We start from the raw sequence: 24,728 nt of genomic DNA, 5'->3' as shown, positions 1-24,728 counted from the left end.
CTTCCCTTTCGTCTCTCGCCTGCATCTTGATTGGAAACATATCTTATCCCACTTGGAATGGCATGGTAGATAATCAGGGCTATGTCTTATCTTTTCCTGAGGCCACTGCTTCGTATGCATTGGGAATGCACCATGGTTGTTAAGACACTCGTGTCTTATGGTAAGAGACTTAAGACACGTGTCTTACCTTAAGACACGTTTAGACACGCTCTAAATTTTTTTTATAAAATTTAAAAAACCCTACGTTTTGGAACCTTAGACTTTGCATTTTCGTTTCGCCGTACAAGCCGTCCGGTATCCGTACGCTCTTTCGCCTCTCCCGCACAACTGCTGACGATTTGCCGTACACACTTGACGTACACACTGTACGGACTCTACGTACACACCGTACGGACTCGACGTACACACTGTATGGATTCGCCGTACACTGTACGGATTTACCGTACGTTCGATTTTTGGCACCTTCTGCAGCCTGCTGGTTTGGGTGACGAGCATCAACGTTGGAGGCTGGAGCTCAGCCTGCCTTTAGGTTCACATTGTGCACACTGCATCGTTTGCTTCAGCCTTCTTTTATCTCGTTATATAGTGCTGTTTTTGAAGGCTCCACTCTGCATCTTGCTTTCTCCTTTCCCAAAAAATTGGGGCAATTATGGGCTGATTCCTGAAATCCCTAAGAAAGTTGGCCCCCTTCTGGGTTTGTTTCATATAAGAGCCTGCTAGAATAACAGTAAATTTAAAGGGGGCAAAGTATGGGCTGAAAGCCCTAATTAATTTGGCCTCCTTAGGGCTGCATAGCACCTTATGCATTAGACTTGTTACTGCTTAATGCTTGAGCCTTGAAGCTTCTATTGCAGCTTGCTTCAAGCTTGGCATGTGCATTTCTCAACACAATTAGTCTATAGATTGCAGTTTACTTGCTTGTTCTACTTCTCCCAAAATTTATATTGAATTATGCTCGTGTGCATGCCACCATGACAGGTCGCAGGTCATAGCAGCAGAGAATTATAGCATAGCAACAGAGAATTACAGCATCGCAGCAGAGATTTACCATGCCTAAACCTCCAAATCCACTTTGGGGGATCCATACCACTATGATTAACCCTGCTGTGGCAACGGGGTCAGGAAACAAAGAGTGGAAATGCAATTATTGTGGCGAGCCTTTTGTGAGCTCAACGACACGTCTTATTCTCCATGTGTCTGGACTTGGTGGTAGGGGAATTGGTGGATGTACTTCTGTTCCTTTTGAGATTGCGCAGAAAGTTATCAGAGATCATCCAAAACTTTGTGGTGGACTGTCTGATGGTTGGAGTGATGTTAGGAGGAGGGGCATCATTAATATATTGGTATCCTCATGCCTTGGTACCTATTTTTTGAAAGCTGTTGATACAGGTCGAGGAGGTGCTAGCACTACAGGTGAAGTCATTTTTCAGCATATCCGAGCAGCTATCATCGAGATAGGGCCTGAGAATGTGGTCCAAGTTGTTACAGACAATGCAAGTAATTGTGTGAGGATGGGAGAGCTTGTGGAGGCAGAGTTTCCTTCCATTGTATGGACTCCTTGTGCTTCACATTGCCTAGACCTTCTCATGGAGGACATCGGTCGGCTCCCTTGGATTGCTAGTGTGATGCAGACTGCGAGTACCATTGCAGCCTTCTTTAAGAAGAAGCCCAAGGCCTTGGCCATATTCAGGGAGCATAGCAACTTGGAAATTGTCCGGCCATCGAAGACACGCTTTGCATACATGCACATTGTTTTGGAGCGCCTTCTTGCAGTGCATGCAGCTCTTCGACAGACAGTGGTGTCTCGGATGCGGTTAGAGTGGCCTGACTCTACTAGGGTAGAGAACATGACAGTACAGAGGATTTGCTTGGATCACTCACTTTGGACTGACATGGAGTCCATGGTGAAAGCTCTCCATCCTTTATTCGCTGTCTTGCAGGTGACTGATATGGAGGGAAGTACTCTTGGCTTGGTCCATCATTTCATGGAGCAGTTGCGTGTTTCGCTGAGTACATGTAACTCCCTCGCACCTGAGAGGTAAGGTTGGTCTATGTCCATTATATTAATAAGTAATGAATCATCACTTATTATAAATCCATTATCAGTGTTTATTATAATTTACAAATTATGTTGATATGTAGATTGGAAGAAATAAGGTCTCTAGTGGATACGAGATGGCAGTTCATGTGTAGGCCCATCCATGGGCTTGCAACACTTTTGCATCCACTGTTTAAGTCAGTTGATTTATTCAATAAGCCAGAGTTATTGGCGGATAGAGATGCCTACATAGAGAGGGTTTTTTCAGAGGATGAGCAATTGGAGCTGGACTTGGAGCTTTCTCAGTATCAGAATAGTGTGGGTGCTTCCTTCTGTAGACCCACGTCTAGAAGGAAAGAGATTTGTGTGAAGCGAATTGAGTGGTGGGAGACATATGGCTACTCCACTCCTCGAGTGCGGAAGTTGGCTCTCCGGATTTTATCTCAGGTGAGAGCTGAGACATATATCTTTGAAGTTTGGCATTTGCTATTCCTGGTTAGGTAAACTGTAAATGTAGATGATGAGTGATCTTGATTCTCACTCCTTTAATCTCGATTTGTAAATGCCAATCGGGATTTGGAACCAAATGGCAAAAGGAATTTGCAGCAGGAGCATGCGAGAGGAACTGGAGCTCCCACTCTTTGATCCATACGAAAATAAGGAACAAGTTAAGCACAAGGCAACTCGAGCGCTTAGTATACTGCCGTGCAAACTTGAGGCTTATAAGAAAGCTTAAAAACTTGGCAGGTCCAATGCAGGTAACATTGGTAGCTTGAGTCTATTGTAACATGTTCACAGTTCTATCATCTATGATTTCGATTCTAAATATATCTAGGAAATTGAAATCATAACAATGAACATTGAACATAATAACATATGCTTCTAAATGTTGTTGCAGGTGGATCCTACAAGCATTGACATAACCAAGTTGCCTACTTATGCTAGAGTTGAAGCTGATGAGGAGGAGATATATGCACAGCTACATAGAGAGCTAGAGACCATAGATAGACGAGTCACTCGTTCACGTCGTAGATCAGCATCATCAGCCATTGCTATTCCAGCACAGAGGGACACATCAGAGGGCAGGGGCAGAGGCAGAGGCAGAGTCAGAGGCAGGAGTGGTGGAAGAGGAGCACGAGGTCGTGGTTGTGCCATCCGACGTGGCCATGGGAGAGCCGTGGCTATGGCCAGTACCTCGTCAGATACACCTATGCGGTCTGCCTTGGACGAGGAGGAGGGGGAGGAGGAGGAGGAGGATGAGGTGCCCGAGGAGCCACAGTATGATAGTGAGGGTAACACTATCACTGATGGTGACTTTGGATCCAGCAGTGGCAGTGACCTAGCAGATTCAGACTAGGATGAGTCTTGAGAGACTTGACTCTTGAGATTCAAAAGTTTTCCATTCAGTTATATGTATGAGGATTCAGATTTCATTTAAATTTCATGTGGCATTGGCCGAGTTATTTATGACATATGTTTAAACTTTATTGAAGACTATGATGATTGACTCTTAACTACATTGTACTTCTAAAATGTTAAAACTTAAAACTAGCAGCTAGTCATGCAGCATGCTACATTGCTACCAAGTTGTACTTATACATACTTATATTTTTAAATTTAATATTTATTTAATATTATTATAACTGGAAAACGTGTCTTACGTGTCTTATCTTTAAGACACTTTAGACACTCGTGTCTAAAGCGTGTCTAACGTGTCGTGTTTTAACGTGTCTTACAACTATGGAATGCACCATAGGTCGATATGGAAGAAAATTGCTGATTTGTTACATCCTTTTCTACTTGTTCCACCTGTGGCTGACACAGATAGGCTATTGGATTGGCAATTGCAACCCTCTGCTACATGCTCTCATCCTATTCCTCTGCCTGCCTTGACCTCCATCAAAGCCTACAGGCTTCTTCAGCCTGCTCCATGGATTCAGCAATATGCTAATACTCTGTGGCATATCAGGAAGCCCCTCTCATGGTGGCGAAAGAATCTCCGGATATCATGGAAGTGTAAAATGCCTTTGAAACAAAGACTTTTTCTTTGGAGATGCATGACAGGCACATTGTCAGTGGGAGTCACACTTGCCAAACGACGCATTGCACCATCCACATGGTTAAGATGTCAGGCTCCTTCAGAGACTGTCCCTCATTTGCTTTGGCACTGCCCGTGTTCTAGGAACCTCCTCGGGAGAATTTCATATCATCTTTGGCTCCGTTTCCCAAGTCACAGACTTGGGAAACATTTTTGGTTATTTGGCAGATTTATGAGGTCTTTGTCTCAATACTCACTATTTCTCTCTTGGGTGAGATATTGGGCTCTTTGGACAATCTGGAGTGAGCATAATTTGGCATAGTTGGGTCGGCAGATTCACAAGTCATATGAATCTTTCCGAGCCTCATTGCGGCAATCTTTATATGATGCCTGCCATGAGGGTGATATAGGTGCTTCTTGCATAGAGCTTTTCTTTTTATGTTTCTGATCTTTGGGATACTCTCCATTTTGGAGACTTCCCATCTTGTAAATTTATGAGCATATAAATACAGCACTGGATATTACAAAAAAAAAAAAAAGTGTGTGGAGAGAGGTGTGTGTGAGTGTGAGTGTGAGTGAGAGAGAAGCGTGAGAGAGGAGAAGCCTTGCAGAACAGCTCTAGAGCCTCCCGCGACCAGCCCATGAGCATCTGCTCCCTGTTGCGCTGCACCAATGCCCAAAAATGAGCAGTCATCAGCCGCCGTTCAGCCTGTCAGACTTTCGTACAGATTCCATACAGCTGTACAGCCAATCCCGCCTGCTGCAGGTTGCTGCTCCCAGTTCATCTCCGGTTCTTGGATCGTTTTCCACGCAGCGTTCTGCTTGCAGACTACTACATCTACGCATTGATCTTAAAGGCCTTCGCTCCCGTTTCTCTTCTCTTTAGTGTTTGGGTCTGTTGCACCTTTCCCATCGCCAAAATCTTCCCTTTTCCTCGGAAATATAGTTCATCTGGGGTTTTTTACTGGTTTTTTCTCTCTTTTTCCTCTACAAAACTGTTTTTTAATCTTCTCTCGACCTCTATATCCCTCTTTCCCTTCTTTCTTCTTACAAATATACTCTTTTTCTCTTCTCTGTGGGCTTCCTGTGGGCTTTTTTTGGGACTGGTTTTTTTTCCTCCACTACCACTTTACAGGTACCTCCTTTCTGAGTTCCTTTTTTAACAAAGCTATGGCTGAATATTCCTATGAAAAAACCTTTCAAAAGGAACGTTCGGTTCCCTGCAAGAAGCAAAAGTAGGCTGAGGGTCAACATGACCCGGTACATGATACTCTTGAGGCCCAACTGGTCTATGATGTCATGCATGAAGGATTTGCAGACACAAGGAAAGAGTGGAAAGACTCGGTTCCATCAATTGGCCTCATGGTGGAAGTAGATGAAATTGTGGATCCAGTCAGAGAATATGCTAAAAATGCAGTCATTTTATTTTTTCCAGGCCGGATGCCACCTGCTGCAGAGATAGGCAACTTGTTGACTCGCACATTGGCTGGCTCATTTGTTCGCAAAGTGCACTATGCAGCCAAGGGTTTTTTTTAAGGTTATTATGGTGGATGAGATACACAGACAAATGCTTTTGGAACATTTGCTCCTCTTTTTTGGGCAGCAAATGGTGCATGTACTGCCATGGTCTCCCACAAGGGATTATCAGGCTTTAATCCGACACAGATGCTCGGTCTGGGTTGAGGTTGTAGACTTCCCACAATGCATGGCCTCACTCTCGTCTAAAATTGCAGCATCTTTAGGCAAAGTGGTCTGCCCACCACGGCCTAATGGCAACTCGAATCGATTTTGCATTCTCTGGGATAGTGATAATCTCACACCTGACTCCTATTCAGTCACGGTGAATAATGTGGACATGGGAAGTGCTTTTTAGAAACTGAAATGGGGATTATTTGCAGGGGCTTGTTTTGACTGCAAAAAATTTGGACACATGGCTTCACAGTGTCCAATGAATCAGCATAAAATGCCTCCTGCTGCTTTGCCGGTTCAAATGCCTACCAAAGATGCTCCTACCTCCATTGCAAATAAAAACAAAGGTAGTAGACAGTTTTTTGGAATTCAGGATAAAGGCAAAGCTCCAGTGGTTTCAAATGGGAATGTTTCTTCACATTCACCTCCTGCTATTCAACCCTCGACAAAAGGACAGAAACCTCCAACTGATGGATGGCAAAGTCCAAGAAAAGTTATTTCTGCTCGAAGACTTCCACCCCCTCGCACTTGGAATGGTGCGTCTTCTAGTGGAAACACCCCAAAGGTCAATACAGGAATTGGGATCACATGGGCTGCAGTGACAGCTAGCAGAACACTCTTCCTTGAAGAAGAGGTTGCTGCTTTGCTGTCTACTCCTCAGGTGGATACTTCTACTTAGGGAAGAGGCCTTGACCCTGAGATAGAAATGCAGGGCTGACATCAATGAAATTTGCTGTTGTACATAGTTGTTATATTGCTATAAATATCTATAAATATGACTGCTCATATCAAATGTTTTAGACTCAATGTCCAGGGGATGTGTGAGAGGAGGAAATGGAAAACAGTGTGGCTGTACATCAACAGATTTCAGCCTAACATAGTGGCATTACAAGAACACAACCAACATGTCTATGCAGGAAAGACAGGACACTACTGTGGCTATGATATTTTCTATGCTGGGGAGCACTCTTTCTCAGGGGTGGTGTTTCTGATCAAACATGAGCTTCACCCAGTTATTGCTTTAAATGACAACAAAGGCAGATGGCTTGTTCTTCAATGCATTATTCGAGGAGAGGTGTTTGAATTTGCTTCTGTTTATGCACCTCAATCCTCTAGAGAAAGAACTGCAGCTTGGGATGCCATGCAATAATATCCATGGAGATATCATGCCTTTATATGTGGGGATTTCAATAATGCTCCTTAACAGGGTGACAATACCTCTAGACATACTCATATGTTAACCCCTGAAAGACATGCATGGTCTCAATTACTGATGCGTCTGGATTTGGTTGACCTTTGGAAGGAATTACAGCCTTTATCGCCTGGATACACCTTCCAACATAATGCCCTTTCTACTTATCAGGCACGTCTGGATCGATGGTATAGTGTAGCTCCGCAACAAAATGGGGATTTTACATGCAAAATGTGGATTGATTATGCCTTTGTGCATTCAGATCATGCACCTCTATGGTTGCGGTTATCCTTTCATGCTATGCCAAATGATAGATTGCCACAAAGGCGACATCTAATCGTGAACAATAGCTACTTGCAACATGTTGCTTTCAAGGCCATGGTTACTGAAGCATCTCATTCTCTGTCTTCTCGCAGCCATATTCATATTGATGATGCCTGGGATTCTTTTGTTTCCAAAATGCAAGCGGTGATTCGAGGTTATGGCAAGTCTTACATGAAGACTATGAGGGAAACTATTGCTCAGGCCAAACTCACTTGTCAGGACCTCACTGAACTCAGCCATCTTCGTTCGTTGTCCCTGCATGAGCAAACAACACTATGCAAGGCCAAACATTGTCTTAAACTCAATGATCACAGGAAACTGGCTAAATGGGAGACTAGAGGAACCTTTTACTGAGAAGGAACTATCAGATGCAATCAAATCTTGCGGCAAATGGAAATCTCTAGGATGGGATGGTCTTACAGTCGAGTTTTTTCTAGAATATTAGCCTCTTTTGAAGCATACATTGCTACATATGGTGAATGCTGCATGGCAGAAAATGCCAGACACATGGAAGAGAGGTCTTGTTAAACTCCTTTTAAAAAAGCAAATTCGTGAATCTTTGGCAGACTGGAGACCTATCACCCTTATGCCAGTTATTTACAAAGTCACTACAAAAATGATTGTCGATCGGCTAAAGGGGTTTTTACATGATGGGTTGCATCCTGCCTAATATGGCTTTGTCCCGCATAGGCATATCACAGATAACATTGCTAATGCCTATGTTGGAATTGAATATGCCAAATACACGCAGCAGGATGTTTTATTATTGCAAGTTGATATTGCCAAAGCCTTTGATACTGTTAAGTGGGATTTTATTTCATCGACTATGCACGCATTGGGATTTGGCACAAAAATGCAGCAAGTTATCACTTGGCTATATCAAGATAGTAAAGCTGCCTGCATACTTTCAGGGGATATTTCTACATCCTGGACTCTTGGTTGTTCTGTTAGGCAAGGATGTCCCCTAAGTGCTTTACTTTTTGCCATAGTCACTCATCTAATGCTTCAATATCTGGACCACCTTTTGGACATTGACCAGTTGCATGGTTTGGAGATTGCTGGCAATCATAGCATGATCGCTCAAGCATATGCTGATGATTCATTCTTTACCCCAAAAAATACTCGGGCTGATCTGTCCATGATTATGCAGGCTCTTTCTACATATGGATTGGCTGCTGGTCTTCGGGTAAATTTTCAGAAATCAAAATTGTTGCCGTTGCATGAACAGGAATGGCACAGTCTTCTGTGGCCTGGGGAAATTGTCCCCGCTTCTCAATTCATTCGACATCTTAGCTATCCTTTAGGTTGGGGACTCACCCGTTCCCAACAAACTGATTGGGGTTCCTGCGAATGCTCCCACCCCTCCCCCGCTCCCGTCTACCCCTCCCCCTCCTCTCTCTGCGTCGCCTCTCAGCTCCCAGCCGCCCGCCGCGCCTCCTCTGTCCCCCTCTCCTCCTTCTCCGCCCGCCATCCCCCCCCCTCCTTCCTTCTCCGCCCCTCCGTCTTCTCCTCGCCTCCCCCCCCTCGCGTTGCGCTACCACCCCCCCGCCCCGTTCCTCCCCCTCCCCGCCATTGCGCAATGCTGCCACCCCCCCCTTCCCCTCCCTCTCCTTTCTTCCCCGCCCGCTCTCGCGGTGCACTGCCACACCCCCCCTCTCCTCCCTCGTCTTCCCCGCCTTGCGCTGCGCTGCCTCCCCCCTCCCTTCTCCTTTCCTTCCCCCTTCGCCATTCGCTCCCTCTCCACCACCTCTCCTCCCCTCGCTTCCCCGTACTTCTCCATCCCTCCCTCTTTCCTCCCCCACCTCTGTCCCACTTCCCCCTCCCTCGCCTTCGCCATTTCCTTCCCCCGCCTTTTGGAGCTTTCGCAGTTTGTCGGTGCGGTATGGCGGCCGTGAGCTCGGAACCGGTGGCCCAGACGGACCCCCCCCCCCCAGCCTACCGCATAACACTAACAGAGCATCAGGTCTCCTTGGTGAAGCAGGCCGCCACTGACTTCTCCCAGACGTTCGTTTATGGGAGAGTCATTGGCTACGCCTCTTCACGAGCAGACATCAGGGACTGGTTGCAGTCCACCCTCTACCTGAGGAGAGCCACATTGAGGAGGTCGCACTCATGGGACGTGGTATCTTCTGGCTCAAGCTCTCCTCAGCACAGGCTGTGAGCGATATGATCAGACGGTCCCCTACTTCTATGGGTGGGAAGATCATCCTTATGGTCCCATGGTATAGGGGTTTCAGTGTAGCGGACTTCGATGCCCGCTTTCGCATTCCTTGCCATCCAGTTACCCTCATTTTCCCAGGCCTCGCAACAGAGCTTCGCCCGATCATCAAGGACCTGGGGGTGCACTTTGGCTGGCTCATGCAGGACACCTTCATTGATGCGGCGGCAGCCCAAGGGGTGCCACGTGTCAAAGTGGCAGTCCTAGATCCGCAGAGTATCCCCTCGAAGTTCGAGATTGAGACGGACATAGGTGTGGTAACGCAGCACATTATGGTCATTGGTCGCCTAGATCAGTGTCTACCTTTGGAGTTTTACCGAGCAGGACCTTGGGATTATTTGGATGCAGCGGGTATTGGCTCCTTCCCTACATGCGTAGACATCAACATCTTCTTCCTCCGAAAGGGGGCAGAGGGTAAGGTGTCCGTCCTTGCCCCCCATGATGGTCCTAGCTATTCCTTCACTATCACCAGTGACGGGAATGAGCAATGGACGAATGAAAATGTTTGGGAGACGACAGTCCCAGGAGCAGGTGCAGGACTGGATCGGTAGCAGAGCAGCGGAGCTTCTTCAGCAGTAGTGGAAGGAGGTTGACGTTCGTCTGAGATAGCGCCACAGTGCCAAACAATTTCGCCTTTTGGTCATCATTCGATCGCCTCTGGAGTGGATCTACGCAGAAGGGCTCCACCCTTGGAGGACCTCAAAGGTAGCGGGCTTCTACAGTATTTCCCTGGCGGAGGCTTCGAGTTGGTTAGAGAGAGCTTACCACCATGGGACGAAGGGCCTCTCCCCTCTGTTGAAGGTTTTAGAGGATGGGTCCGATGATCCGGCCTCTCCTTCGAAACCCTCACAGATGCGCCTTCGTCTGCACACACTGGACATCCTCTGACCACCTCGACATAGACCGCAAGCAGAGAGCTGTTTGTGGCCCATCTCCCCTCTTCATGAGTATACGCATTATCTCTTGGAACGTCAACGGGTTCCACTCATCAAGAACCCGCGACCCCAGGAAGATGGTGCTCAGACAGGAGCTCCAGCCAGCCTTGGTGGGAAGGGTAGATGTGCTCCTATTGCAGGAACACAATCTTTCGTCTTCTCAGACCAGTTAAGTGTGGGAAGGTCCTCACATGACGCTCCCACACCTACTGGGAACCTTCGATTGGTGAGCAGGGGAGGAGCGGGGGTGTCTGTACCTCGATCGACGCTTCTCTAGTTCAGCATGTGTGTGGTTTTGGCACCTTGATCCCAAGACGAGCGCTTTGGGTGGGCTTGAATATTGAGGGATCCCGCATCGGCATCCTCAATATCTATGCCCCGACCGACCTCAGACGGAGAGCCGCTTTCTGGAGCTCTTTGACAGACTTGTTGCCAGAGATGGATTCTTGGATTGTAGGAGGGGACTTCAATAACCTTGAGACTTTAGAGGATCAGTAGGGACGGGGCCCAGAGTTCCTCGGTATAGCTCAGGCGGAGCAGGCAGATTGGGACTCCTTCTTGTTCGCTGTGGGAGGTCGGGACAGCTGGAGGGAGCCTTCCTTTTGCAGATGGACAGGGAGTCTGGACTTCTCTTGGGGTTACAGGAGGGAGGGAGGCAGACTTCTGGAGCGGTTGGACCATTTCTATGTCAGCGATTGGGCGCTACGCAGAGGTGGAGAGTCAAGAGTGGTTCCAGGGACGACCCTCTCTGACCATGCTCCAGTCATCCTAGTCCTGGACTCAGCCTCTCACTGCTTACCTCCATGCTCGTGCCGGATCCCAGACTCCATCTACTCTAGAGCAACGGTTCGCAGCAGGATAGTGGACCTGTGGGAGCAGGATTGGGACCCCATGGGGGATATGGCAGCTCAGGTTCTTGTCGAGTCTAGTCTCATCTGTCAGTAGGAGGCGATTTAGGTCAGGCAGCAATGGTGGGCGAAGGAGAGGGGTCTCAGACGAGATCTTGCCTCGATACAGCGGATGCAGCAGTCTTCTCCAGGCTCTGAGGAGCTTAGACGACAGGAGGTTAGAGCCCGAGCCATGCTAGAGGAGATCACTCAGCGACGCTCAGTTCTTGTTTCATGCTTCCAAGTCCTTTTGGGCTAGGAAAGGCGACAGGATCTGCAGAGAGTTCTTCAGGACTCATGGCCAGAGGTCAGCAGGGGAACAGCTCCGATCTCTTAGAGCGCAGGATGGTAGTGTCTGGACAGATCCAGACGAGGTCCGGGACTTGGCGACAAATTTCTACAGATCCCTGTTCTAGCAGGAGCCCCTAGACCATTGTGCCCGCCGTTGCAGGGAGGAGGTGTGGAGGTATACACCGTCACTCGTGCAGCGTAGCATGAGTGAAACCCTTCTCGCCCCTTTCACCGTGGCAGAGATGCAGGATGCGGTGAGCGCTATTGATGGGCAGAAATGCCCATGTGAGGATGGGCTCTCTAGAGCTTTCTTCACCACCTTCTGGGAGCAAGTCCAGCAACCCTTGCTCGCAGCCTTCCAGCATATCTTCTCCAGCGGACAGATGCCAGAGAGCCTTGCGATAGGCTTGATTTGCCTCATTCCCAAAGGGGGGGACCGTCAGGAGATCAGATAGTGGCGCCCTATCACCCTCCTCGCGACTGCCTACAAAAGCCTCGCCAAGATGATCAGTAGCCGCATCCGCCCCCTACTACATGACTTGATCCATGACACCCAGACTGGTTTTGTCCAAGATCGCTGCATTTTGGACAACATTTTCACACTCTCAGAGGCGACGGAGTGGGCCCAGCACAGTGGCCAGCACCTTGCCATACTCCTTCTTGACTTTGAGAAGGCGTACGACAGGGTAGATTGGTCCTTCTTGGAAGGTACACTCTCTCGATTCGATTTTTCGGACGAGTGGATCAGAGGTATTACTAGTCTCTACAGGTCGGCCTCCAGCCGGGTTATCATCAGCGGCAGGATGAGGGAGAGATTCACCCTCGAGCACTCGGTGCGTCAGGGCTGCCCGCTTGCGTCCTACCTCTTCCTATTTTTTGCGTGGGCCATGACTCACTTCCTACGAGCCCGTACCACTGGTCTTCGAGGGATGCGCCTCCCTATTCGGAATGATGCAGAACTTCTGGACTCCTAGTATGCAGACGACACGGCCCTGTATGTGCAGGATGATATCGAGTCACTAGAGCGAGTGAGACTGTCTTTAGAGGTTTTTTGCCTAGCCGCTGGGGCGAAAATCAACTGGCATAAGTTAGTTGGTTTTCTTACGGATCTGAAAGCCAGCTCACAGTGGGGTATTTTCCTGGGGTTTCATTGGATCCCTAGAGGATAGACGACACGATACTTGGGATTCCAGGTAGGTCTGGATATCATGCCGGCTCAGCAGTTCTTACCGGTCCTAGTCTCCATACGACGGAGCTAGCCCTTGTGGTCAATCAGGTCCTTCTTGCCACCGCTTGGTACGTGGCATCTTGTTGGTGTTTCTCGAGATCGTGTGTAGCCCAGCTGAGGAGACTGGTGCGGAACTTTCTCTGGTTTGGCTCAGATGGTTCCGGCACCACCAGAGCCCGGGTCGCCTGGCAGACGGTCATTCTCCCCCAGACAAAGGGCGGTCTTGGCATCATAGATCCAGAACTGCAGAGTCAGGCTGCAGAGTCAGGCATTACTTGGCAAGTTAGTCATCCGCGGTCTGACCCCAGGAGGGCAGACGTGGAAGCTCTTGCTTCAGCATGGTCTCAGCTCGTGTATCCCCCAGAGAGGGGGTGATTGGCAGCCGTCTATTCGGTGGATTTTCACTTCTGTCCCATTGACTCAGCCCCGTTCCCCCTTCCTCCGTAGCCTCGTCTCGGTCTGGAGGAAGTTGCGGCACAGCCTCTCTCAGGTTCCCCCCAGCTGCCGAGAGGAGATAGATAGACAGCCCCTGATCTGGAGCAGCCAGGTGACAGATGATACAGGTCGCCAGCTTGGAGAGAGATCCCATATCCCATGGGCGCTCTGGGCGCGTGGGCCTGCGCGCTCGCTCCGGGTTTGGAGGGACTGTCGTTTTCAAGCAATATAACTAGCACTACTTTTTGTGCCAAAAAAAAAAAAAACTGATTGGGTGCTAACAAAGTTGAGGGAAAAACTTGAATATTGGAAGCTTGCAACTTGGCCACTACATGTTAGTTTGCGAATCGCACAATCCATTTTGATAGCATACATACAATTTTATCTGCCTCTCATTATGTTCACAAAGGCAAAGCTGGTTTCCTTTATGTCAGCTATTATGGAAATTTTCTGGGTTCAAAAAATGGCAAGAAAGATCTCAGATTGCTCTCTATGCATCGTCTCTGTTCTCCAAAGATGCACGGGGGTCTGAACATTCTCAATATTCAAATGCATTTACTTGCTCAAAGAGGAAAAATGATGTTGCAGTTTATGCAAGGAGATCAGCCTTGGGCTTTCATGATCTGCTCTCTCTTATTACATATTCATACTTCTGCCTTTGGGCATTGGCAGCCTACTCAGTGGGATTTCCTATTTGGCTCTATCCAAGGCAAGATCAGAGGCTGCCCTTTTGTCTCTCGCCTACTTCTTAATTGGAAACATATCTTGTCCCACTTAGAATGGCATGGCCGAGTTTCTCTATCGGGAAACTCTTTGAGGGCTGAGAATATTTATTGGTCTAAAGTATTCCACCCTTCTTTGGCCATTCAAGAACCCAGACGTTCTTATTTTCTCTCCTTCAAAGGCATTTCATCTATGGCGGATGTACTTCAGGATGATGGCACACTTTTATCTTTTTCTATGGCTGCTAGCAAATACGGTTTGGGAGCTCATTATCGTCCTTTATGGCACAAGATTTCAGCAATGCTTCAACCGTTCTTGCCGGTACCTCGCTTGGAACTTCAGAATAGGCTTGAGGATTGGATTTTACTCTCTTCCTTCTCTTCACCCCGTCCCTTGAAGCTCTCACATATCACAGTGTCATCTCTGTATAAAGTGTTATTACCTCCGCCTTGGATTTCTGACAGAGCAAATACTGTTTGGCATATGGATCGCCCACTAAAGTGGTGGAGAAAACGGCTGCATCTCCTTTGGCATTACAAAGTCCCTCTTCAGCAACAGCTTTTCCTTTGGCAAGTCCTGCTTGGCATTTTTCCATCTGGCCAGTTACTCGCACACAGACATTGCTCCCGCTGTTTGTCACAGATGCCTGCACTCTACTGAATCTGTGCTTCACATCTTTTGGTTCTGTCCACATACTTGTGACTTCATTGCTCTCATCCGACAGAGGCTTCGAGCGAGATTTCCTACTGTTACTTTTGGCAAACTTTTCTGGTTGTTTGGTTTTCATCCAGAGAGACAGGGTTTTGACTTATTTTTTGTATGGGTACGCTACTGGGCACTATGGACTTTATGGATGGACAGAAATCATAGAGTCTTTGGTGATCCACTTTTTTCGTCTTTTATTTTTTTCAAACGATCTCTGCAGCAATCTTTCTATGATTGTGTTCATACTCGTTTGATTGATCAGGATATGTATACAGCTTATACTGAGATCTTTAGTTGAGTAGTAGTTACTTCATTTTTGAAGTAACTATGAATGTAATTATTTTACAGCAATAAAAGATTTCTTCTCACAAAAAAGTGTGTGTGGAGAGAGTGTTAGTGTGTGTATAGTGTGTGTGAGAGCGTGAGAGAGTGCGGCCTCTGCTGTTCAGCCTCGCCAAGGATCCCGTAAAGCCGCCCTTTCTGTCCGTACACCTATACAGTCGCCATACGGTTTTCGTATGACCGTACGAACAGCTAGGTTAGGTCTGGCTTACCTCCGCGCAGTTCCGTACCTGTCTGCATCATCGTACTTTTTTCTAGCGACCACCTTCCGTACGTCCCTACAGCCCCGTCCGCATTTCCGTACAGTCCAATCTTTTCCGTGCCCCGTTTGCATCTCCGTACAGTCCAATCTTTTTTCGTATAGCCCCGTCTGTATCTCTGTACAGTCCAGTCTTGCCCGGACACAATCCAGTACCTTTTCCATACAGTCTCGAGTCTTGCTCATGTACTTTTCCGTACAGTCTTGTGTCTTGCTTGTTTTGATTCTATACTTCTCTGTACAGTCCCTTTTGCCTTGTCGTATCTCAATCATGGCTTCAGGTTCAGATGTTTGTACATATGCTAAAAAAGAAAGACCCGCAGATGCTAAGCGCCGCCCTTCACATCCTGCAACACAAGATGATGAACTTACTATGGAAGCTCAATACGTGTTTGATACCCTTAAGGATGACTTTCAGTAGTCACGACAGGAATGGGGCAAACTAGTTCCATAGGTCACATACAAATTGAAATTGCCATCCCTCGTGAATCCTCTCATGAAGTTATCTCAAACCGCGGTTATAATTTTCTCTCCAAGAAAAATCCCAGCAGCCAGTGATGTCGCACAGTGGATTAAGTCCATCCTTGGAGGATGCTTTGTAGAGGGAGTATATTTTGCATCTAGAGGCTTTTATGAGGTGCACTTATCAGATGCTTTGTGCAAGCAGAGGCTACTTGAGCTCTCTCCCCTCTTTTACGGGAAGCAGATGGTACATGCTATGCCCTGGTCCCCAAACAAGGATTATCAAAGCCTTATACGACATCATTGTCCTGTATGGGTTGAGGTTGTTAACTTCCCGGACTATATGCATGAAGAATTGCCTGGCTTGGCTGCTTCTTTGGGACAGGTCATTTGTCCTCCACGCCCTATGGGAAACCGTAACAGGTTCTGCATTCTCTGGGACACTGATACACCTACCCCTCCTATTGCAATGGAAGTTGAGGGAGTGCAATTGGGAAAAAAGTATTTTGAATTGAAATGGGGTGCGTTTGTAGGAGCTTGTTTTGCCTGCCAGAAGTTTGTGCATCTAGCCTCTGAATGCCCAATGGTCCTGCATCAGCCCCCTCCCAATGCCTTGCCGCCCTAGACACGAGAAAAGAATGAGAATTTGCAAGCTAAGACAGCAAATAGAAATGGAGCAAAGAATGCTAAACCAATCAATCAGGTGCAATCACTTGCTGGAAAAGGAAAAGATAAAGAAAAAGAGAAGATGAAGGAATCTGCGGGAACTAGATCGGGATGGTTTTCAACAGCCTAAGAAGGTGGTTGTATTGAAGCAACGCCTCTTTCAATCTCGTCAATGGGATGCTTCTTCTCCCTCACCAGGACAGGCTTCTACTTCAGCTCCTGTCCTTCGAAACTGGGTGGGGGTTTTGAAGAAGGGCATCCCCATATGTGATTCTGAAGAGGGGGAGAATGCTATGTCTTTCATGGATCATGAAGGAATGCAGCCCATGCAAGCAGAGGCTTTGCCTCTCTGATATTCTGCAATGTCTCAAAGTGGAGGCTTTTATGGAATTATGTACATAAAATGCAGCCAGATATTGTTTGTTTGCAAGAGCATAATCAACACTCTAAGGTTGGTCATCATGATTATTTTGGCGGTTATGATATATATTATGCTGGTACCACTACCTACTTAGGTGTATGCATAATGGTTAGACATGAGCTGGAGCCTCAGTTAGCCTTCAATGACAGCAGTGGCAGATGGATGGTCATACAATGTAATGTCAATGGTGATATACTTGAGTTTGCATCAGTCTTTGCCTCCCAGACCTCTGCCATGAGCGCTTCTTTAAGCAAATATCCATGGAGATCTAATGCATTCATCTGTGGAGATTTTAATAATTCCCCTCTACCAAGAGATAACACCACTTCAAGATCTCATATGCTATCATTGGAAAGGCAAAAATGGGATAGCATGCTTCTTTCTATGCAGGCTGAAGATTTATGGCTGCTTCTCCAAGGGTTAGTGCCCGGATATACTTTTCATCATAATGCACTTACTACATACTGGGCAAGGCTTGACAGATGGTATTTGTTTTACCCACAACAATATGCAGATTTTAGCCCTCATCTCCTCATAGATTTCTCATTGGCCTTGTCAGATCATGCCCCATTATGGATGAATCTGCACCGGCCTCTCTCTGAATCAGAAAATGATTCCCTTTCACATGCTCGGATTAAATTGACTGTTAATGATCAGAGGAAATTGCACAAATGGCAGATTAGAGCAAGAATGAAGCCCCTCATGGATAAGGGCTGCTCATCAAAAGCCTTTTTCCAGGGCCTGCACGCTACTCGAAAGAAAAACTCATGTCTAAGGATAAGGAAGCTAGATGGCTCTTGGACGCACTCTTTCTCTAATCTCCAAGATGAATGCCAAAATTATTTCCAGAAATTGTTCTCTGCTCCTGGTTCCCCATCAAATCAAATGACTGATGCGAGGACTGAATTTCTCCAATATGTTTCTGAAATAGTGAAAATGGATGATGCTCTTACCTTGGAGAGACCTTTTACTGACACAGAACTTTATAATGCATTGTTCCACCTCAGCAAATACAAGTCCCCTAGCTGGGATGGACTTACGGTGGAATTTCATATTTCTTTTTGGGATGATTTGAAAGATGTCCTCTTGCAAATGATCAATGTTGCCTGGCAAGAAAATAAGTTACCGCACTCTTGGAAGCATGGCATAGTCAAACTTGTGCCCAAAAAACATCTGTGTGACCATATGTCAGATTGGAGGCCTATTACTTTGATGCCTGTAGTTTACAAACTCATTACCAAAATGATTGTGCATAGGCTTCACAGGATACTGGATGCGGGACTTCATCCTCATCAGTATGGATTTGTGCCGCGAAGACAAATCCATGATAATATTTCCAATGCCTTGACTGCAATTGAATATGCTAAGTATTCGCATCAAGATGTCCTTATATTGCAGGTGGATATTGCTAAGGCATTTGATACTGTTCAATGGGATTTTATCTCTCAAATTATGACAAAGTTAGGCCTTGGTCCCAAGATAGCAAATGCAGTTTACTGGCTTTATTCTGACTCTACTTCTCAGTGCATTCCTGGGGGTCATCTGTCTCGGTCATGGACATTGGGTCGATCAGTTAGACAGGGCTGCCCTCTTAGTGCTCTCTTCTATGCCATTGCAACACATCCCCTTTTGATGTATCTTGATCATCTTACAAACACAGGACAGATGACTGGTCTTCAAATCCCTGGGGCTGCATCTTTTTTGGCACAAGCATATGCTGATGATTCCTTCTTTATGCCACAGAATTCTCCCCGGGAAGTTCACATGCTTATGACCACTCTTTCATTGTATGGTTTGGCAGCAGGATTGCATGTCAATTTTGACAAATCTAAATTACTTCCCTTGACACAATGTGATTGGCATTCTATTCTTTGGCCAGGTCAGGTGGTGCATTCCAAAGATGTAGTCATGCATTTGGGATATCCCATAGGATGGCATATCACCAGGAAGCAGCAACTAAAATGGATCTTCCAAAGGCTTCAACACAAACTGGAATACTGGAAGATTTCTACTTGGCCTCTTCATGTCAGGCTCAGAATAGTACAATCCATTGTAATGTCCTATGTCCAGTTCTATTTGCCTTTGATGCATTGGTCCTCCAGGGATATCTCAGCCTTCATGTCTCAAGCTATGGAGATGTTATGGAGGACAAAAACTGCTGTGAAAGCATTGAGACTAATGAAGATGGAAATGGTGTGCTCTCCTAGGATGCATGGTGGACTTAATGTCCTCAATATAAGATATCATGTGCTTGCAAGGAAGGCGACTATGCTGCATACTTTTTTCTGCCAACAACAGCCATGGACTTGTATGCTAGCATCCATGTGTGTCAACATGAGGACTTGTGCTTATGGTCATTGGACTACTGATCATTGGGAGGTTGTCATTGGCAGATTTGTAGGAAAGATACCTGGCTGTCCTTTCTCTACTGCTTTGATACTTGACTGGAAACAAGTACTTTCTAAGGTCAAATGGGCTTCTGATAATTGCTTGGGGACAAACTCAATGAGGAAAGAAAGTATTCACTGGAGTGCCATTTTTGCAATTCCGCTAGCTTTACAGGAACCTGTTCGGGCCTACAATCTCATGAAATTGGGAATTAGATACATACATGATGTGGTAGATGATCAGGGATATGTCTTATCATTTCCGCAGGCCACTGCTTCCTATGCATTGAAAATGCATCATAGGTCTATATGGAAGAAAATTACCGATTTATTACATCCTTTTCTACCTGTTCCTCCTGTGGCTGACACCGACAGGCTTATGGATTGGCAATTGCAACCCTCTGCTACCTGCACTCATCCTGGTCCTCTTTCTGGCTTAACCTCCATCAAAGCCTATAGGCTTCTTCAGCCTGCTCCATGGATTCAGCAATATGCTAATTCTCTGTGGCATATAAGGAAGCCCCTCTCATGGTGGCGGAAGAATCTCAGGATATTATGGAAGTGTAAAATGCCATTGAAACAAAGACTTTTTCTTTGGAGATGTATGACAGGTACATTGTCAGTGGGGGTCCCACTTGCTAAACGTCGCATTGCACCATCCACATGCTTAAGATGTCAGGCTCCTTCAGAGACTGTTATTCATTTGCTTTGGCATTGCCTGTGTACTAAGATCCTCCTCAGGAGAATTTCAGATTATCTTCGGATCCGTTTCCCGAGTCATAGATTTGGAAAACATTTGTGGCTCTTTGGCAGATTTATGAAGTCCTTGTCTCAATACTCACTATTTCTCTCTTGGGTGCGATATTGGGCTCTTTGGACAATCTGGAGTGAGCATAATTTGGCATACTTGGGTCGGCAGATTCACAAGTCATATGAATCTTTCCGAGCCTCATTGCGGCAATCCTTATATGATGCCTGCCATGAGGGTGATATGGATGCTTCTTGCATACAGCTTTTCTTTTTATGCTTCTGAACTTTGGGATGCTCTCCATTTTGGAGACCTCCCATCATGTAAATTTATGATCATATAAATATATGCACTGGATATTACCAAAAAAAAAAGTGTGTGTGTGGAGAAAGAGAGAGAGAGAGAGAGAGAGTTTATTAAAGTCTTCGGAAGACCGATGGGTCTATGAGAGTGTGAGAATCTTGATACAAACAAACTGTGAGGGTAGAGCTACTAAACGTAAAACCCGACTGACCGGTGAAAGACAGCTATGACTTCAATATCACCACTCTTAAACGACGGGATTTATACTCTCAAAAGCTCTCCCTCACTCCCTCTCTCTCAAGATGCACTAGGGCCCAGGACAAATCGTCGGGCTGGACCCCCCCGAAGGTCTTTATTCATCCAAGAAAATTTGTTACATAAGTTCAGAGTAGAGCTATCTCGTAAATCTCCACATTCCAAAACGTGAATAATCCCTTTTTTTACAAGAGCTTCAAGCTCCATTCAAATTGGCAACATGCCACTTGTCTAAAATCTAGACTAAATCCTATTACATGCCACTAAGGGCCATTGTGGAGTCTTCAAAGCTCTCGGTCACACAAACCGCCTCCTAGATGCTTGTCAGGCTCCCATTACACTTAGGAAAAATAATCCTTCCTAGTACCTGCAACAATTAATTAAAGTGCACCACCATGGTACCCATTAATTGTTAGCGCTTTGCATGCAAATAACACACTGTGGACTAATCCTAGTCACGGTGGGCGTCCCCACTAAACACATGTGCACATCTAAACAAATATATATACAAATAAATATATATATATTCTCTAGTTGACCGGAGTCAACACTCTTGATTATAATTAAAGAGCTTTGACCAAAGGTCAAGGCGCCTTAATTATAGCCAAGTCTCTCCAACCGAAGTTGGCACATCTTGGTTAACCGGGGTTAACCCTCTTGGCGCATGCCAAGTCCTGTTGACCGAAGTCAACACTCTCTGACCGCAGTCAGGTTTACTTGACTAGAGTCAAGTATCATTGACCGTAGTCAATCCTTTGACCATTAAAATAACTCTTTGACCATAATTAACACATATAAAAACTCTTTAATTATGATCAAATAAATGGTCAACTGTACTTTGACTTAGGATATTTACATTGTGGTGACATCCCCTCGGCTTCTATTCAGTTGACCTCAACTGAAAAGCTTCCTTGTAAACATCCAAAAGCTGTGGATAATCGGATAACATATCTTCGTCCATCCACTTGGCATCTAATGCCGTATAATTCTTGAATTTTACAAGATACCTGTAAAACTCCTTACCCTGAGGGCCTTTACGTACAATATGGTACACAATTTGCTCTGGCTGAAGGACTTCCTCCAGCTCATCCACTTCTGGTGGATCTTCTGATACTGGTTCTGTAGGCTCTGGTCCTTGAAATTTCTTTAGAAGACTCGCATCGAATGCATTGTGAATCCTCCAATGCTCTGGCAATGCTAATCTGTATGCAACCTCATTTATTCTTTCTGTAACCCTGAAAGGGCCATAGTATCTGGGAGATAACTTTGCATACACTTTCTGTTTGCCTTTAAACTTGCGGAGCCTAGTTTTTTCAAACCTCAAAAGTACCCAGTCCCCTTCCTTGAGATCTATCTGTCTCCTATGCTTATCTGCAGCTCTTTTATGTTTCTCTTGAGACCTTTCAATTGCTGTCCGGACTTGGCTGTAAGCTGTCTGGAGGTCTCTGACAAACTGATCAGCTGCAAATATTTCATCTTTAGTCCTTAATATAGGTGGCAAATCACCTTCCCATATATGACTTCAAAAGGGGCTTTCCCTGTAAAGCTATGTACTGTATTATTGTAAGCAAACTCTACTAACGGTAGGTACTTTTCCCAGTCTGAACTTTGGTCACCCACATAGCATTTCAGCATATCCAAAATGGTAGAATTTGCTACTTCACTTTGACCATCTATCTGGGGATGGAAAGAAGAAGAAAAATTTAGATTCGTCCCCATGTTATCAAATAAAGCTCTCCAGAATAGACTGGTCATTCTGGGATCTCGATCACTAACAATGGACTTAGGCATACCATGATGTTTAAAAATTTGTGCCATGAACAGCTTAGCCATATGATCTGCCTTTATGGTTTTGCGAACCGGAATGAAATGAGCTTGCTTGCTGAATCTATCTATGATAGTCCAAATCCCATCATTCCCTGACTTTGATCTCGGCAAATAAAAAATAAAGTCCATTGTAATACTTTCCCATGGTGCCTGAGGCACGGGAAGAGGCATAAGTAGGCCAGGTGCCTTCCGTCTATCATACTTGATTTTCTGACACGTAAGGCATTCAGTAACAAACTGATGTATATCTTTCCGCATTCCTGGCCAAAAGAAATACCTCTCTAGTGCTAGAGTTGTTGCTGTAATTCCTCTATGTCCAGCATAGGGAGGTGCATGGCATTCCCCCAAAATCTTTTTCCTCATCTCCTGGGTGATGCATAGGCAATCATCTTTCATTAAATACCCATCTTTCAGGGAATAGTGACTGGTGGATTGCCCCTCTTGCATTTGCTGTAAAATTTCACCAAAATCAGAATCATGAGCATATTGTTCCCTCATGCCTTCCAGGTCCTGATGATAAGCAATAGTTACATTATTGACCTGGGGTCTTCGGGACAAAGCATCTGCCACTCTGTTCCGAATTCCAGGAGTATGGACAATCTGAAAATGATACATTGACAGCATGTTTGCCCATTTCATATGCTTCTCGGAAAGCTTGGTCTGAGTCAAAAAGTATCTCAGACTTTGGTGATCTGTTTTGACAGTAAAATCTGCACCCAAAAGATAGTGTTTCCATGTATGGATGGCATGAATTACAGCCAATAACTCTTTCTCATAGATTCCTAAATATCTTTCCGCATCCCGAAGTCGCCTGCTTTCATAGGCTACTACATGACCATTCTGATGCAATGCAGCCCCAACACATTCTCCACAAGCATCGCAATCCACATCAAAAGACTGATAAAGATCCGGGACTACCAGAATAGGCTCTGTAGTCAACTTTTCCTTGAGTGTATTGAATGCTTTCTTCTGTGATAATCCCCATGTGAAGGCTGCATTTTTCTTAGTGAGGTCATGTAATGGAGCTGCGATATCAGCAAAATGTCTGATAAACCTTCTGTAGTAAGAACACAAGCCTAAGAAGCTTCGAACTTCATGCACAGTTTTCAGCTCTGGCCACTCCTGAATGGCACGGGTCTTCGCTGGATCCATTTGTATCCCATTCTTGGATATTATATGCCCCAGATAGTGGATTTCTTCCAAGAAGAACTCACTTTTCTTGCTGTTTGCATAGAGCTGATGATTTCTCAGCTCTTGAAACACTATAGCAAGATGTTCTCTGTGGTCTTCCTCTGTCTTAGAAAAAACTAAGATATCATCAAAGAAAGTACCCGTAAAATGCCTGTACTTCCGGAAGATGCGATCCATCATTCTATTGAATGTGGCTGGAGCATTTGTTAACCCAAAAGGCATCACTAAGTATTCATACAACCCGAATGTAGTGCGGAATGCTGTCTTGTGCACATCCTGAGGCTGTATCCTCACTTGGTGGTAGCCACTCTTTAAGTCTATTGTGCTGAAAACTGAAGCTCCATTTAACTGATCCAGGACATCATCAATGCGCGGAATAGGGAATCTATTCTTAATGGTCATTTTGTTCAGTGCGCGATAGTCGACGCACATACGGAATGAACCATCTTTCTTCTGTACTAACAGTACAGGGGAGCAAAAAGGAGACGAGCTGGGCTGAATCAACCCTTTGGACAGCAAGTCCTGTACCTGATGATCTTCTGGTCTCTCTGGGGGTAACTCCCCTGGCAAAACATCAGAAAAACAATCTTTAAAGTTTACCAGAAACTGAAACTTATCTTTGTCTGCATCATTCATTTCAGCATGCATATCATTCTCTTTTTCTTTTACAAAAACCATGTACGCAGAAATTGCAGACTTTATTGGTTTACCGCATGAAACATCAGATACAATGGGGATAGTGTCCCCTTTATTCCTGGCAATTAAACGCTGATTTTCCCCCCTATGCACAAACTCCAGCACTCTTTCAGGAAGAGTCAACTTCACTGCCTTGTGGTGAAACCAAGGCATCCCCAAAACTACATCATAATGTTTCAGTGGAGAAATGAAGAAGTCTTCCTGATCCACATAGCTCTGAACATGAAGACGGAGCTTCCCTATCAAGGGAATAACTGGCACAGGATTCCCACAAAACATTTGATCGGCATCCAAAGCCCTGCCTAACTCTTCCGTCTTTATTCCCAGCCTCAGGGCTAGATCCTCTGATATAAAATTATCAGTAGCCCCTGGATCAAATAAAATTAGCGCTTGCTGGTCTTTAACTTTGCCCCATGATAGCAGCAATTCTCGTTCTTCTGGGTTCAAAGCATGACCCAGTATATCAGG

At 45.7% G+C, this 24,728-nt stretch overlaps 2 protein-coding genes across 2 annotated transcripts in view; both read left to right on the top strand.

Moving 5' to 3' along the window:
- LOC147888579 (alanine aminotransferase 2-like) overlaps nt 1-24,728 on the top strand; it is a 163,981-nt gene that overhangs the window by 131,324 nt on the left and 7,929 nt on the right. The gene's annotated exons all lie outside the window — the stretch shown is intronic.
- On the top strand, nt 2,153-3,422 carry LOC147888580 (uncharacterized). The gene is made up of 3 exons (XM_087392283.1): nt 2,153-2,485; nt 2,635-2,796; nt 2,937-3,422. The coding sequence occupies exons 1-3, from the start codon at nt 2,186-2,188 to the stop codon at nt 3,393-3,395; spliced, it is 921 nt and encodes a 306-aa protein (XP_087248409.1). The 5' UTR covers nt 2,153-2,185; the 3' UTR covers nt 3,396-3,422.

The sequence above is a fragment of the Dipteris shenzhenensis genome, chromosome 21 (genome assembly GCF_047967505.1).
Source record: "Dipteris shenzhenensis isolate YYH24624 ecotype China chromosome 21, Dip_SZ_1.0, whole genome shotgun sequence".
Classification (NCBI taxonomy): domain Eukaryota; kingdom Viridiplantae; phylum Streptophyta; class Polypodiopsida; order Gleicheniales; family Dipteridaceae; genus Dipteris; species Dipteris shenzhenensis.
This window is presented reverse-complemented; position numbering and strand designations above follow the sequence as displayed.